The sequence below is a fragment of the Giraffa tippelskirchi genome, chromosome 7 (assembly GCF_054371585.1).
Source record: "Giraffa tippelskirchi isolate mGirTip1 chromosome 7, T2T-mGirTip1v1.2.pri, whole genome shotgun sequence".
NCBI lineage: Eukaryota > Metazoa > Chordata > Mammalia > Artiodactyla > Giraffidae > Giraffa > Giraffa tippelskirchi.
Genome location: NC_137281.1, coordinates 141,256,343 through 141,274,543, shown reverse-complemented (window position 1 = coordinate 141,274,543; position 18,201 = coordinate 141,256,343). Strand labels below are relative to the sequence as shown.

The following is an 18,201-nucleotide window of genomic DNA, read 5'->3' as shown; positions in this document are numbered from 1 at the left end:
ATCAGGGACAACCTATAGCTAAAAGTGTTAAGTATAATGTCAGCTTTCTTCTACTATAATGTCAAAATTTTTAAATTTTACTACTAAAGTATTCAATAATAAAATAAACAATGTTTAAAATTTTAATAAGATTTCATTAAAAATTAAAAAGCTGAATGCTTCATTCTTATATCTAGAGAAGTTTACAGTAATATTCCGCTTTGGCCAAATTTTTATTTTGACACTTGGCCATTCTGCATTTAGCTGTGTAAGTAAGGGTACTTATAACTTGTATATACTCACAATGCGTGGGTGTGTGCTCAATTGCTAAGTCGTGTCTGACTCTTTTGCAACCCCATGGACTGTAGCCCTCCAGGCTCCTCTGTCCATGGGATTTTTCAGGCAAGAATACTGGAGTGGGTTGCCATTTCCTTCTCCAGGGGATGTTCCTGACGCAGGGATTGAACCCGCATCTTGGGCATTGCAGACAAATTCTTTACCGCTGAACCATCAGGGAAGCCCATATACTCATAAAGAGGACTGTAACTGGATAGAAAATGATCTGGAAGGACAAATCAATCGAATGATCATGGTGTTGAAGGTGGTAGTAATGATGAGGATGATGACTGAAATTTACACAGCACTTTGACTATATGTCAAACACTATTTCTAAGTTCTTTACATAGCTTAACCCATTCAATCCTCACACCAGTCCTATGAGATGGGAACATTATTATTTCTACTTTTTACAGATGAGGGAACTGAGGAACAGTGAGACTCAGAAACTTGCCAAAGGTAACACAGCTGGTAAGAGGAAGATGGGGACTCCCACCCACATAGTCCACTCCAGAGTCAATTCCTGGCCACTATACACATGCCCTCTAATAGCAGTGACTGTGGGCACTGTGGTGACCCAAGGACAAAAGAGCAGATAAAACCAAGGAGGGTCTTGGAAAGCAGGAATGGAAAAACCAGACCCTTATTGCCCTTCCCTCCCCCATGAGGTAACTATTAATGGAATAGTATAACCTGTCTCCCCTCCTACCCCATAGGGAGGAGGTATTTGCCTTACTCTTCCCCCCACCCAATATATGTGCCTCATCCAATCAGCAAATGACCCGCAAGACCCCCACCCTACTCCTTGTACCCTGGGTATAAAAGTGGACTAAGGATCCCCATTCAACGTCGGATCTCCCTTGAGCTGGTCCACTAACAGCGTCTCCCACTCTAATAAACTTTATTTCCCTCTCATTCTGTCTCATTTCTGGAAATTCTTTTCCAACCCATGCCCAGACCACGACAGGCACCTCTGGGGAGCTAGTTCCAGGGGGAGGAGAGCCTGATGAAAAGTGGCTTTTGCTGTTATACTCCAAATACTTTTACAGAGCTAAAAAAAATTATACAGTAAATATTTTAATGTATTATTAGAAAAATTTGATACTTTATGAGTTTTATTTACTAAGCCAAATTACTAAGCCAAAGTAGAATTTCATTTAATACTAAAAAATTATGATAAACATAGATTTTAATCAGGTTTTCTCTTGGTTTATCAAATCTTCCAAACTTTTAATATCAGTGTCATGGAGAAAGTCAGGGATAAAGGCTGTTTCAGTCCACACTATTAAAACACGGACCACAAATATACATGAAAATATACCTTTTAAAAAAGGTCGAATTTCCCTAATAATAGAATGCCAAGGGAAAGGACAATCTCTTCCTCTCAGTGAAGCATTAGGTTTCATTATCTTTGGCCTAAAGCATGGTTTGTACATTCAAATCTTTATCAGGATGAGTCAGGGGTTACAGCGGGAGAAGTGGGGACTCTGGCAAATTGAACAAAGCATGCTCATCTAGAGGACAGTGCTAGCTGCCAACTGTTACCACCCAGAACTATTGACTTCATGTAGTCAAATCACCTAAGAGAAGCTAGAAATCCAGATTTTTACATTAAATCGTCTGGACTTATACTAAAATTCCCCAAAATATCATACAGGCAAAAAAAAAAAAATCTGCAACTATAATTTGCCCAAGGAACTCATCAGTTTACAACCTGTAGCTTATAGAGACACCTTATTAATGTTTTACTAAAAAGACCAGTTCTGGGTATAGCTAAAGTTTTCCCAGAAGTTGGAATACTTCCTCACAAATTCAACAGGCATCTCAGATGCCTCTAGGCTTCTAAAGAATTTTAGAGGCTTCATTACTGAGTCTCAGTAACCTACAACTTTTGCTAAAATATTCCCCACAGCTACAGGAATCCAAGTGTTTGTACAAACCATACCTCTGCCTCATGGCTATGTATCGGAGGTCCAGGCACCCCTTAACGATGAGGCCATAATCCTGCAGAAGCTTGCTGGCGTCTTCTGAACACCCTACTCCAACTTTTAAAATTGTGCCATCTGCCAAAATGTCCAACAATGTTTTTGGTAGTGTTTTTCCTCCACAGATCAGCTTGGGCAAGCGAACCAAGACACAGAAGCCACTTGGAGAGGCCATCTGAAGGAGTGACAGAGGACTGGCTTTGCCTTCCGAATTCACCTGCAACAGAGGAAAACAGGGCCAAATTCATGCTCCAGCACAGTACCAAGAATAACGTGAAACTGTAACAAAAAAAGTCTGAGAGGTACTTCCTTGACTTCCCAAAGAGAAGAGCTAGCTGGCCAGTTTGGCTCAAACCTAAGGATGAGCCTTTGCTAACAAATGCAATGGACTCCGAAGCAGCAGCCGAAACAGGTTACTGAGGGCCCAAACATGAGCCTAAAATATGAGCAGGCCATAAATAGTGACCAGCTGACCTGGAGGAGCACTGGGACACACACACTGGCAGAGTCCTGTGAGACACATTGGTTTTAAAAAGCTAAGGAAATGAGTGCCAAATGAGAATACAGTTTTCATTTTCTAGACTCTTTCACGTGCATGCTAGTCAACTGACTCATTTACAGAGCATCACTGGCTGAAGATCTGATTTTCACAAAGAGGCAGGAAATACAATACTAACAATAAGTGGGTACCTGCCAATATGATAAATCCTGGTAGCACAAAGTGCTTTCTCAGCATTTTATGTTCATAAGCTGTTCATAAAAATGTATACTGAGCATAAGCTAGGATTCTTACATCTTAAGAGATGAAAATAACTTTATATATTAACTGATTTAGTTTTAATTTTTTTTGAAGTAATAGATAAATTGGAGAAAATGCTTACAGCTAAGAAAATTATTCCTAGAAAAATTTACATACAAAATTCACATTAATTCAAGGTCCCCTAAAACTATCCACAGAAGCCAAGTTAAGCATCCAATAAATTTCAATCCTTCTCATTTTTCAGGAGAAGAAATGTAAGGGCTACAAATGAGGTAAATTGCCTAAACCTAGAGAAATTGAGGCAAAGTCAGAACTGGAACCTGAATTTCCCAATCTGTAGCATGTGGAAGAAACAGTCTAGATCAAGAATCATAAAATTAGGAGGGACTTCATCCTCAGCATCTACTTCTATGCTAAGTAAAACCATGGTTTAACTCACAAAAGCTTTAGGACTCCCCTTCTCAGGCACGGCTTTATCAGTGAGGGCCAGTCCATATCCTCAAATGAAAGCAGGCCACTTTGATCTCCAATGTGTCTGTTTCTTGGGGCTCAGCCAAAGTAAAAAAGATTTAGAAGAAATTCAACCACTGGTTCCTGTTCTATAATTCACCTGGGTGTGGCCAAATCACCTTTTTTTATTAGTACATAATTCCCTCAATGTATAATATCAGGTCTCTCCAAGAAAAAGCAGAAAATCTCTACTTCCAATATTTAGCACGGCTAATTTGCCGTGTGGGGCCACCAAAGACGGATGGGTCATGGTGGAGAGGTCTGACAGACTGTGGTCCACTGGAGAAGGGCATGGCAAACCACTTCAGTATTCTTGCCTTGAGAACCCCATGAACAGTATGAAAAGGCAAAAGGATAGGACCCTGAAAGATGAACTCCCCAGGTCAGTAGGTGCCCAATATGCTAATGTAGATCAGTGGAGAAATAACTCCAGAAAGAATGATGAGATGGAGCCAAAGCAAAAACGATACCCAACTGTGGATGTGACTGGTGATAGATGCAAAGTCCGATGCTGTAAAGAGCAATATTGCATAGGAACCTGGAATGTTAGGTCCATGAATCAAGGCAAACTGGAAGTGGTCAAACAGGAGATGGCAAGAGTGAACGTTGACATTCTAGGAATCAGCGAACTAAGATGGACTGGAATGGGTGAATTTAACTCAGATGACCATTATATCTACTACTACTATATTCTAAGGCAAGAATCCCTTAGAAGAAATGGAGTAGCCATCATGGTCAACAAAAGAGTCCAAAATGCAGTACTTGGATGCAATCTCAAAAATGACAGAATGATCTCTGTTCGTTTCCAAGGCAAACCATTCAATATCACGGTAATCCAAGTCTATGCCCCGACCAGTAACACTGAAGAAGCTGAAGTTGAACGGTTCTATGAAGACCTACAAGACCTTCTAGAACTAACACCCAAAAAAGATGTCCTTTTCATTATAGGGGACTGGAATGCAAAAGTAGGAAGTCAGAAACACCTGGCGTAACAGGCAAGTTTGGCCTTGGAGTACAGAATGAAGCAGGGCAAAGGCTAATAGAGTTTTGCCACGAGAACACACTGGTAATAGCAAACACCCTATTCCAACAACACAAGAGAAGACTCTACACGTGGACATCACCAGATGGTCAACAGCAAAATCAGATTGATAATATTCTTTGCAGCCAAAGATGGAGAAGCTCTATACAGTCAGCAAAAACAAGACCAGGAGCAGACTGTGGCTCAGATCATGAACTGCTTATTGCCAAATTCAGACTTAAATTGAAGAAAGCAGGGAAAACCACTAGACCATTCAGGTATGACCTAGATCAAATCCCTTATGAGTATACAGTGGAAGTGACAAATAGATTTAAGGGACTAGACCTGATAGACAGAGTGCCTGATGAACTATGGACAGAGGTTCATGACATTGTATAAGGAGACAGGGATCAAGAAAATCCCCATGGAAAAGAAATGCAAAAAAGCAAAATGGCTGTCTGAGGAGGCCTTACAGATAGCTGGGAAGAGAAGAGAAGCGAAAAGCAAAGGAGAAAGGAAAGATATTCTCATCTGAATGCAGAGTTCCAAAGAATAGCAAGGAGAGATAAGAAAGCCTTCCTCAGCAATCAGTGCAAACAAATAGAGGAAAACAACAGATTGGGAAAGACTAGAGATCTCTTCAAGAAAATTAGAGATACCAAAGGAACATTTCATGCAAAGATAGGCTCAATAAAGGACAGAAATGGTATGGACCTAACAGAAGCAGAAGATATTAAGAAGAGGTGGCAAGAATACACAGAAGAACTGTACAAAAAAGATCTTCACGACCCAGATAATCACGATGGTGTGATCACTCACCTAGAGCCAGACATCCTGGAATGTGAAGTCAAGTGGGCCTTAGAAAGCATCACTACGAACAAAGCTAGTGGAGGTGATGGAATTCCAGTTGAGCTATTTCAAATCCTCAAAGGTGATGCTGTGAAAGTGCTGCACTCGATATGCCAGCAAATTTGGAAAACTCAGCAGTGGCCACAGGACTGGAAAAGGTCAGTTTTTGTTCCAATCCCAAAGAAAGCCAATGCCAAAGAATGCTCAAACTACCGCACAATTGCACTCATCTCACATGCTAGCAAAGTAATGCTCAAAATTCTCCAAGCCAGGCTTCAGCAATACGAGAACCGTGAAATTCCAGATGTTCAAGCTGGTTTTAGAAAAGGCAGAGGAACCAGAGATCAAATTGCCAATATCTGCTGGATCATCGAAAAAGCAAGAGAGTTCCAGAAAAACATCTATTTCTGCTTTATTGACTATGCCAAAGCCTTTGACTGTGTGGATCACAATAAACTGTGGAAAATTCTGAAAGAGATGGGAATACCAGACCATCTGACCTGTCTCTTGAGAAACCTGTATGCAGGTCAGGAAGCAACAGTTAGAACTGGACATGGAACAACAGACTGGTTCCAAATAGGAAAAGGAGTACGTCAAGGCTGTATATTGTCACCCTGCTTATTTAACTTATATGCAGAGTACATCATGAGAAACGCTGGGCTGGAAGAAACACAAGCTGGAATAAAGATGGCCGGGAGAAATATCAATAACCTCAGATATGCGGATGACACCACCCTTATGGCAGAAAGTGAAGAAGAACTAAAGAGCCTCTTGATGAAGGTAAGGAGGAGAGTGAAAAAGTTGGCTTAAAGCTCAACATTCAGAAAAGTAAGATCATGGCATCTGGTCCCATCACTCCATGGGAAATAGATGGGGAAACAGTGGAAACAGTGTCAGACTTTACTTTTTTGGGCTCCAGAATCACTGCTGATGGTGACTGCAGCCATGAAACTAAAAGACGCTTACTCCTTGGAAGGAAGGTTATGGCCAACCTAGATAGCATGTTTAAAAGCAGAGACATTACTTTGCCAACAAAAGTCTGTCTAGTCAAGGCTATGGTTTTTCCTGTGGTCATGTATGGACGTGAGAGTTGGACGGTGAAGAAAGCTGAGCGCCGCAGAATTGATGCTTTTGAACTGTGGTGTTGGAGAAGACTCTTGAGAGTCCCTTGGACTGCAAGGAGATCCAATCAATCCATCCTAAAAGAGATCAATCCTGGGTGTTCATTGGAAGGTTTGCTGTTGAAGCTGAAGCACCAATACTTTGGTCACCTCATGCGAAGGGTTGACTCGTTGGAAAAGACCCTAATGCTGGGAAGGATTGGGGGCGGGAGGAGAAGGGGACGACAGAGGATGAGATGGTTGGATGGCATCACCGACTCGATGAACATGGGTTTGGGTAGACTCCGGGAGTTGGTGATGGACAGAGAGGCCTGGCGTGCTGCAATTCATGGGGTCGCAGAGAGTCAGACACAACTGAGCGACTGAACTGAACTGAATTTGATATAATACTCACTGCTAATTACTAAGGGCAGGGATCTTTGAAAATCTTTTCAATCAAGTTCCACTGTCTAAAATACATTAAATAAACAGATAGATAAGTTATCTTTTTAATACTGTTTCTGAACTATGCTTAAGATCTACTGAATGATAATTAAGGTTTTTCCACTAGGAATCCAAATGTTTATGATTCTAATAGGTACCCAATTTATACTGAATGTATAATTGGAAGAATAATGCTTCTAGCAGAATCAATTTGACTTAAAAAATAAGCTGTTTAGTTTTAATTTCTTATAGTTCCCCCTTCTGCCAACATCTTTTTGCCCTGACATCACTTACTACCCATGGAAAACAATAAAATTTTTGGTCTACCAATGTTATATTTACATTTAATAGGAAAAAATAATAAACCATCTTTTAATTTTGTTAGTCTTATGCAATCCAGTGGCCACTGTCTTTTTTATTCTTTTAGGGTTAGTCAACTCAAAAAATGTCTGGGACATACACAATATATATACACATGCATTTTAAATCGTATAAATGTGATATGCAGAGTACATCATGACAAACGCTGGGCTGGAAGAAACACAAGCTGGAATCAAGATTGCCGGGAGAAATATCAATAACCTCAGATATGCGGATGACACCACCCTTATGGCAGAAAGTGAAGAAGAACTAAAGAGCCTCTTGATGAAAGTGAAAGAGGAGAGTGAAAAAGTTGGCTTAAAGCTCAACATTCAGAAAAGTAAGATCATGGCATCTGGTCCCATCATTTCATGGGAAATAGATGGGGAAACAGTGGAAACAGTGTCAGACTTTATTTTTTGGGGCTCCAAGATCACTGCTGATGGTGACTGCAGCCATGAAATTAAAAGACACTTACTCCTTGGAAGGAAGGTTATGACCAACCTAGATAGCATATTGAAAAGGAGAGACATTCCTTTGCCAACAAAAGTCCGTCTAGTCAAGGCTATGGTTTTTCCAGTGGTCATGTATGGATGTGAGAGTTGGACAGTGAAGAAAGCTAAGCGCCGCAGAATTGATGCTTTTGAACTGTGGTGTTGGAGAAGACTCTTGAGAGTCCCTTGGACTGCAAGGAGATCCAATCAATCCATCCTAAAGGAGATCAATCCTGAGTGTTCATTGGAAGGACTGATGTTGAAGCTGAAACTCCAATACTTTGACCACCTCATGTGAAGAGCTGATTCATTGGAAAAGACCCTAATGCTGGGTAGGATTGGAGGCAGGAGGAGAAGGGGACGACAGAGGATGAGATGGTTGGATGGCATCACTGACTTGATGGACATGGGTTTGGGTGGACTCCGGGAGTTGGTGATGGACAGAGAGGCCTGGTGTGCTGCAATTCCTGGGGTCGCAAAGAGTCAGACACGACTGAGTGACTGAACTGAACTGATACTATACTAATGATATAGATGTTATTAAATACACACAAGAGCAAAAATTTTAAATGGATGATGCCATCAATCATTGTAAACAAAATTTCTAAAACTTTTTCTGTATTCCAGTGATTCACTTAGGATCGGTTTAGAGATTATGGAAAAGTCTGTGATTTTTCAAATGACCCCACGATGGCAGCAGGGAGCAGAGAAAAATCTGAAACCATATTTATGGGCTGGAACAAAGTTAACTAGCAGTAAAGAATCTGCATGCAATGCAAGAGCCGCAGGTTTGATATCTAGGTTGGGAAGATCCTCTGGAGGAGGGCATGACAACCCACTCCAGTATTCTTGCCTGAAGAATCCCACGGACAGAAAAGCCTGGTGGGCTACAGTCCATAGGGTCGCAAAGAGGACACGACTGAAGTGACTTAGCATGCACATTGAGCACCCGCTCTGTGGAGTTACTGTATCAATTAAATTAGACCATGGCTTTGAGACAGGAATGAGCTTGTCCGTTCGGGCAACAGAATGAAGGCCCAATGAGGCTGGAAAGTAATAAGAAAGAGGATGGAAAGAGAATGGGAGACAAAATGAGAGATGCTGAGAGAGGCGAAAGAACATGAGTCATTAAAAACACATAAGTAATTCAGACATCTTGGTTTTATACAAAGCAGTGGAGCCTTTTTAGGCAGGGAACTGAGATGATCAGGTGTGCATTTTTAAAAGATCACTTTGCTAACTCTATGGAGAAGGGATCGTAGGTATATAAGAGTCCAAGCAGGGAGGCCAGTCAGGAGGCATTGCAAAGGTGTAGATAAGAAATACTTGAGGCTTGGACTAGGAAGGAAATAGAGGAGATGTAAAGAAGTAGACGGTGCAAAATCTATTTTAGAGATAGCATTGGTAATACTTCCTAAATGTAAGGGAAGGGTTAGTAATAAGGAAAAGGGAGGTGACTTCAGGCAAGCCTGAAGCGTAGGCCAGCAGAGGGATGCTCTTGGGAAAATGACCTTCACTTCATTCAGTCTTTATTACACTAATTATTTGCATCTGTTAAGCAAGGCTGTCTCTAGCCAGGGACTCCAGAAAAAATCAGGCAGGAGTCAGGGGCCAAAAAGATATTTAACATCTCCATCCCCTGCCTCCAGGAGAAAGACAATGATAGCTTCTAAAACATGGCAGAATCCTCATTTTGTACAGGATTTATCCATAATTACACATCACCATGGATAACTCGGGGGAATCTGGAAACACATACCTCTATCTGGGAGAATGCTGAGTTAGTTCCTGCTTTCTATAACTACTTCTTTGAATTTCCATATATTTTGCCATTAAAGAAACTTAACATTCTATAACTGCCTGTTTGTGTCTGACTTTCAATCATATCACTTCTGTTAGACAACCTGTAAGAGGGAGGATGTCTCTCTGATTTTAATCTTAAAGGTGGAGAAGACTAGGGATAGTACAAGTGTGAGAAGAAAAATCAAGAGCTCTGTTAGGAACATATTAAGTCTGAGATGACTATTAGACATTCAAAGGAGGATTCAAGTAGATAGGTGGATATAAAGAGGCTGGAGTTCTAATTTTGAAAGTCTTCAGCTTATCAATGACATTTAAAGCCACAAAATTACATGAGATCCCTTAGAAAAAGAATACAGAGGACATAAGTTAGAGATGCTGACCCACAGATACGTTTAATATTTTTTTTTTTGGTCTCCACATTTTAAAAACTATGTCAGAACTTTTAAATTAGTGGAGCTCACATTTTTTATAATCTATTATGTTAAGTTTCTTTTTAAAGAACTGGACAATCTGGCAACACTTGGCTTGAACTGCACAGCAGCTTCTTCATTTACATAAGGCACAAATTCTCTAATTCACCATAATGTCTTCTCAACACTGAAGCCAACTGTCATTTCCTATTTATCACTGTAGCTGTAAACCACTGTTTCTCCAATACAAAGAAATATTTCTCAGTCCATGTCCCTATCAAAACTAGGAAAATGGAAAATAGATCATAGACCTTGTGCTTAAAGAAAAAAGGAAGGGAAAATATTTCTTTATGAAATTGAAAAATATTCCTATGCCTTCAAAAATGCAAAACAATCACTCTACATCATTCACTGACATTTCCTATCTGGACCCTGTAGGCATCTGAGTTTGAACTGGGGTGGGTACAGAAGAGACCAAGCATAAGTCATCTCAATATTTAGACATGAGATAGAAGGGGGATCAGAAAAGGAAAAAGAAGAAGACCGGGGCTTCCCTGGTGGCTCAATGGTAAAGAATCCATCTGCCAATGCAGGAGACATGGGTTCGATCCCTGGTCCAGGAAGATCCCGTATGTCTTGGAGCAGCTAAGCCCGTGAACTACTGAGCCTGTGCTCTGGAGCCTGGAAGCTGCAACTGCTGAGCCCATGTGCATCAATTACTGAAGCCTACGCACTCTGGAGCCCGTGCTCCACAGCAGGAGAAGCCACCGTAATGAGAAGCTCTGCACCGCAACTAGAGAAAGCAAAGACTCAACAGAGCCAAAAATAAAAATAAATCAAAAAAAATTTTTTTAGAAAGAGAAAAGACCAGTAAGATAGGAAATAGGAGAGTGTGATGGCATGAAACCCAGAGAGAATGTCTCGTGCAGAAATTACACAGATGCTCTGGAGAGCTAGAATAACATGAGTCCAGATAAGTGTCCGCTGGATTGGAAAACAAGAAAGGCATCAAATTCATCACTTTCAGTGCAGCAGTATGATAGGATGTCAGATTAGAGTAGGGTGAAGAATAGATAGAGAATAGCAAATTATACTCAGGCAAGTAGAAGAAAAGAAATAATGAAGAGCACAAATTGGTGTAATAGAACACAAACAATAAAGACCAACAACGCCAGAAGCTGATTCTTTGAAAAGACTAATAACATTGATAAACACATGGAAGGAGTCAAGAAAAAAGAGAGAAAAAAATAAGCAATGTCAAAAATGAAAAAGGAGCCATCCTTACGTATCCATCTGATAGGAAAAAAAAAATTGTTAGAGGATATTATAAACAAGTATACGTCCATAATTTAAAATTTTGAGAAAAGATTTAGATGAAAAATATAATTTATCAAAACAGACATGAAGAAATAGGAAACATGAATAGCCTCCAAACTATCTTAATACTGTATTCATAATTCAGAAACCTCCCTTAAAAGAAAATTCCAGATGGTTTCACCAGTAGATATTAATCAAACATTTAAGGAAAAAAGAATGACAATCTTACACAAACTTCTCCAGAGAACACGAAAATAATGAACAGCCCTAACCTGTTGTATGAAGCCAGCCTCATACTTTAATCAAAATCTGACAAGGTCATTTCTAGAAAGTAGAATTATAAACCAGTATCACTCATGAATATAGAATTTTTTTTTTTTAAACACTAGCAAAATGAATTCAGCAATGTATAAGGAAAATAAGACATCATGACCAAGTTGGGTTTATTCCAGGAATTTAAAAATCAGTGTATTTCATCACAACAAACTAAAGGAGAAAAACCATATACTCATCTCAAGAAATGCAGAAAAGGCACTTAATAACATTCAACAACTATTCATGATTTAAAAAAAACTTCTAAAAAACTGAAATATAATTGATTTACAAAATTGTTAGTTTCAGGTGTAGGGCAAAGTGATTCAGTTATATATATATTTCAGATTAATTTCCATTATAGGTTGTTATAAGATATATAATAAACCCTTGTTTATCTATTTTATGTATAACAGTTTCTATCTGTTAATCCTACAGTCCTAGTTTATCCCTCCTCCACTTCCTTTTCCCTTTGTTAAACAGAAAACTGGTTTGTTTTCTATGTCTGTGAATCTATTTCTGTTTTGTATATAGATACATTTGTATCATATTAGGTGATATCCTAGAATATCTGTCTTTGTCTGACTTACTTAGTATCCTCTAGGTCCATCTATGTTGCTCCAATGACAGTATTTCATTCTTAAAAAAAAAACAAAAAAAAACCCAACCTGTTGTGAATTCCCTGGCAGTCTGGTGATTAGGACTCCATGCTTTCACTGCCAAGGGCGTGGGTTCAATTCCTGGTTAGGGAACTAAGATCACACAAGCCATGCAGTACGACCAGGAAAAAACAAAAAGGAAAAACTCTTAAGAACCAAGAATAGGGACTTCCCTGGTGGTCCCATGGTTAAGCCTCTGTGCTCCAAATGCAGGGGGGCCAGGTTTGATCCCTGGTCAGGGAACTAGATCTCACATGCTGCAAGGAAGATCCTGAGTGCTGCAACTAAGACCCAGCACAGCCAAATAAATTAAAAAGAAAAAGAAACCAAGAATAGAATTGAATATATTTAATCTGTAAAGAAACCTTACTGCAGATAACATTTGTTGTGTTCAGTCGCTAAGTCATATCCAACTGTTTGCGACCCCATGGACTGCAGCACACCAGGCTTCCCTGTCCTTCACTGTCTCCCAGAGTTTGCTCAGATTAATGTCCATTGAGTCGATGATGCTATGCAACCAACATACTCAATATGAAAATGTTGAAAGCTGTCATTCTACGATAGGGAATGAGTCAAGGATGCCTACTATCATCACTCATACTGAGCACTATATTATGATCCTGGCCAGTACAGTAAGGCAGGAAAAGAAATACAAAGTGTAAGGACTGGAAAGAAAATTCTCACTTCACAGATGGTATAACAGTTTATGCAGAAACTCAAAAGAATCTACAAGTAACTAGAATTAATAAGTGGGTTTAGCTAAGCTCTTTAATAAAACTACATTTATATATATCAGAAACAACATCTTTTAAGATTTCATTTATAATAGAATTATTAAATCTCAGAAAACTACAAATACATTACTAAGGGAGGTTAAGGATCTAAGTAAATATTTTTATATTAAAAAACTCAATATTGGAATAAGGTCAATTCCTCACAAAGTGATCTATTAAATCCAATGCAATCAAAATATCAAGAATTTTTCTTTGGTAGAACTTGAAAAGCTGATTCTAAAATATATAAGGAAGTGCAAAGGACCAAGACAATCCAAGACCTTCTGGGATAATAACAAGATAGAAAGTCTTGCTGAGACTTCCTTCGAGGTCCAGTGGTTAAGATTCTGTGCTTCCACTGCAGGGGGCGCAAGTTCAATCCCTGGTCAGAGAACTTAAGATCTGGCCAAAAAAAAAGGAAGTCTTGCGGTCACAGATATCAAAAGTCATTATAAAGCAACCGTAACTAAGACAGTTTGTGACCACCGGTGGAAGAATAGAAAATTAGACTACTAGAGTGTCCAGAAATAGATCGACTCATATACAGATGCTCGTTTCATAGTAAAGCAGCATTGCACAGCAGTGAGAAAAAATTTTCTCTTTTCAATTAATGGTGCTAGGACAACTGAACATCCATAAGGGGAAAAACTGAAACTCAGCTCTACCTCACTCATAAACACACACACACACACACATCAATTCCAGATAGAATATAAAATCTAAATATGCAAGGTATAAAATCTAAATATCTAAAACTACAAAACTCCAAGAAAATAATACAGGGGAGTATACTCTTGACTAGCGAGATAAGGTAAGGCTTGTTATACAGCACTATATAGATTTTCTGATCATCAAGCTTTAAAAGAATATAAAAGAATGCAAAGGCAATCCACAGAATGGGGGAAGACATTTACAATACATTTAACTCACAAAGGGTTCATAACTAAAATATAAAAGAACTTCTATAAATCAGTAAAAAAAAGAAAACTTGAATTAAAAAAAAAGGAGGCAAGTGACTCCATTAAAAAAAGATATCCAAATGATCAATAAAAATTTTTTAAAAAGATGCTCAATCTCAGTGCTAATCAGGGATATGCAAATTAAAACCACAATGAAACATTACTACACATCCATCAGAATAGCTAAAATTTTAAAACCTGACAGTACCAGATGTGGACAAGGATATAAGACAAAGGCATTTTTCATACAGTCTTAGTGAGAAGTTAAATTTTTAGAACCACTTCTGAAAACAATGGGTACACTCATTACTACTGATGAGGGTAGTTAAAACCATCTTGGAATCCTATATGCGAGACAGAATAAGAGACACAGATGCATAGAACAGTCTTATGGACTCTGAGGGAGAAGGTGAGGGTGGGACGTTCTGGGAGAATAGCATTGAAACATGTATATTATCATATGTGAAACAGAACACCATTCCATGTTCGATGCATGAGACAAATGCTCAGGGCCGGGGCAATGGGATGACCCAGAGGGATGGGATGGGGAGGGAGGTGGGTGGGGGGTCCAGGAAGGGGAACACATGTAAACCCATGGCTGATTCATGTCAATGTATGGCAAAAACTACTACAATATTGTAAAGTAATTAGCCCCCAACTAAAATAAATAAATTTATTAAAAAAAAAACAAACCATCTTGGAATACAATTTAGCATTATTTTAAGAGTTAAATATATATATAAAACTCCAAGACCCAGAACTCCACTCATAAATACCGTATGCCCAATAATAAGTGCATTTGTTCACTTCAGCATTCTTTTTAACAGCCCCAAACTGTAAACAACCCAAAAGTTCATCAACATTAAATTGGATGAATAAATCATGATATATTCACACAATGGACGTATGGTAATGAAATCACAGTCACACACAACATGGGTAAATATTACAAGCATAATGTTGGAACAAAGGAAGCCAGACACAAAATACACACTTGATATTTTCATTTACATTAAATTTTAAAAGCAGACAAAGCTTAACTATAGTGCCTAGGGATGCATGTTTAAGTAGTAAAAGTATAAAGAAAGGCAAGAAAGTAAATACCATAAAATCAAGATAATAGTAACCCTGGTAGGGGGGATAATGATTACGAGGGGTCACAAGGGGAGCTTCTGGGGTGCTAGCAAATTCTGTTTCCTGACCTAGTTTCCAGTTACACACTGTTCTCTTTAGATAAACCATCCAGATGTTTTATTAATATTTTTGTTTAAGGCACTTTTCTTGATGTGTTTTATTTCACAACAAAAAAAGGTTAAAAAAAAGATTCAAGGAGTAAGTTAAATAGCAGATTAGACAAAATGAAAGAAATAAAAAGGGAAAAGAAAAGAGACCTGAAGAAATTGTGCAGAATGAATCCAGAGAGATTAAGACATGCTTAATATAAAAGAGATTACAAGACATGTAGGAGAGCAAAAAAGTTCAGAATATAGCTGATCAAATTTCAACATGAAAGAAGAGGTGAAAGAGGAGGAGGAAGAGAAGGAAAAACAGGGTGAAGGCAACCTTCAAAGAGAATTTAGAACTGATGTACAATACCAATCACTATATCCAGATATCTCTCTGAATTCCAAGCAGGAAATACAGAAAGACGACAACACTCAGTCTCTCTTAGATTCTTAGTCAATCTTCAGAATCAGCAATTCAAAAAGAAGATCTTAAAAGTGTCTACAAAAAATCTGAGTATGTATAAAGAATCATAGACAATGGAGAGTGACCTTGAAACTGATAAGCTGCAAAACTAGAATTTTGAATCCAGTGAAAATATCTCCAAAGATCAAAAGCAAAATAAGGACACTTTCAGAACAATGGGGTTCCTCGATGACTCAGACAGTAAAGAATCCGCCTGCAATGCAAGAGACCCAGGTTCAATCCCTGGGTCTGGAAGATCTCCCAGAGAAGGGAATGGCAACCCACTCCAGTATTCTTCAAGTTCAGAGGAGCCCGGGCGGGCAACAGTCTATGGGGTTGCAAAGAGTCAGGTACGACTGAGCAACTAACACTTTCACTTTCACAGAATAATAATAATTAAGTTCACTATCAATGAGCCCTCAAGAAGTGAACTTCCTCTAAACGATGGCCTTAAAGGGGATGATGCCAGAAAGTTCTGAGATATAAGGAAAGATGAGCAAAGAAAAAGGTAAACACTTCCGTAAATCTAAGCAAATACTGACTGTATAAAACAAGGACAAAAATAATAACCAAGCAAATACACAAAAGCAAATGAAAGAGAAAGGGAATCAGAGATGGAAGAATGGAAAGAAGGATGGATGAAGGTTTTTCTGTGGCAGCAATCAGGGAAATGCAATCACAACGGAAGGGAGGCATGGCATCAGCTGAAGTTCAATACACTGAAAGCTAAAATGAAGGGGGTTTTGGATTATTTGCCACTTTAACTTGCTCTGCTATAGTAGTTAAACGTATTACTATTAAGTCAGTAGCTGTTACTAACTACTCACTTCATCCTACCCTATTGTTTCTGCAGTTATATTTCACTTGGTTGGAATAATCAAGGTGTTTGACAAATGAGAATTTTCCCAATCTACTAAAGTTCAGTGCTTACTAATGCTTTCTTCTATTGTTGTTGGTGTAAACATATCTAAAATAATATAGAAATATATTAATATTTCTAAAATGACATAATTCTTATACACAATAAACTAAAAATGCCCAATCTTTTCCTGATGGCCCAAGGTCACTGGTATAAACTACTACTCAACTGTTGATGATATAAAGAAATACCCTCAGTAGCTCTGTAAGGCCTTGTGTGACTACTAAACTTTTCCCACACCATCAGATGTTCTCTTCTTGGTCATCACTGTATTGGCATCTTTAGTTCCTCCTATCAACCTGTGATCTGATTTGGCGGCAGCTATTCTGCTTAGGGCCTCCTTTGATTACATTTCCTGGCTCCTGACTGTACTCCAGATATCCAGAACACACAGATCACAGAATCTTGGCAAGGTATTATGCTGAATTAATAAGAGATGTGGAAAATTCTTAAAGAGATGGGAATACCAGACCACCTGACCTGCCTCCTGAGAAATCTGTATTTAGGTCAGGAAGCAACAGTTAGAACTGGACATGGAACAACAGACTGGCTCCAAATCAGGAAAGGAGTACGTCAAGGCTGTATATTGTCACCCTGATTATTTAACTTATATGCCGAGTACATCATGAGAAATGCTGGGCTGGATGAAGTACAGGCTGGAATCAAGATTGCCAGGAGAAATATCAATAATCTCAGATATGCAGATGATACCACCCTTATGGCAGAAAGTGAAGAAGAACTAAAGAGCCTCTTGATGAAAGTGAAAGAGGAGAGTGAAAATTTGGCTTAAAGCTCAACATTCAGAAAACTAAGATCATGGCATCTGGTCCCATCACTTCATGGGAAATAGATGGGGAAACAGTGGAAACAGTGACAGACTTTATTTTGGGGGGCTCTAAAATCACTGCAGATGGTGACTGCAGCCATGAAATTAAAAGACGCTTACTCCTTGGAAAGAAAGTTATGACCAACCTACACGGCATATTAAAAAGCAGAGACATTACTTTGCCAACAAAGGTCCATCTAGCCAAGGCTATGGTTTTTCCAGTAGTCATGTGTGGATGTGAGAGCTGGACTATAAAGAAAGCTGAGCTCAGAAGAATTGATGCTTTTGAACTGTGGTATTGGAGAAGACTCTTGAGAGTCCCTTGGATAGGAAGGAGATCCAACCAGTCCATCCTAAAGGAAATCAGTCCCGAATATACATTGGAAGGACTGATGCTAAAGCTGAAACTCCAATACTTTGGCCACCTGATGCAAAGAGCTGACTCATTTGAAAAGACCCTGATGCTGGGAAAGATTGAAGGCAGGAGGAGAAGGGGACGACAGAGGGTGAGATGGTTGGAGGGCATCACCGACTCAATGGACGTGAGTTTGAGTAAACTCCAGGAGCTGGTGATGGACTGGGAGGCCTAGTGTGCTGCAGTCCATGAGGTCACAAAGAGTTGCACACGACTGAGCAACTGAACTGAACTGAACTAAGAACAAGCTAATTCTCCTTTAATCTTATCCTCTATTTGAC

General features: G+C 39.1%; 1 protein-coding gene across 14 annotated transcripts in view; it reads right to left on the bottom strand.

The window, feature by feature from the left end:
- Positions 1 to 18,201, bottom strand: part of EXD2 (exonuclease 3'-5' domain containing 2) — a 107,310-nt gene that overhangs the window by 18,621 nt on the left and 70,488 nt on the right. For all 14 annotated transcript variants that reach the window (XM_081513532.1, XM_081513533.1, XM_081513528.1 and 11 more), the window contains one exon: positions 2,261 to 2,517. In XM_081513532.1, the coding sequence (XP_081369658.1) occupies positions 2,261 to 2,517 (257 nt within the window). The remainder of the gene's footprint in view (positions 1 to 2,260; positions 2,518 to 18,201) is intronic.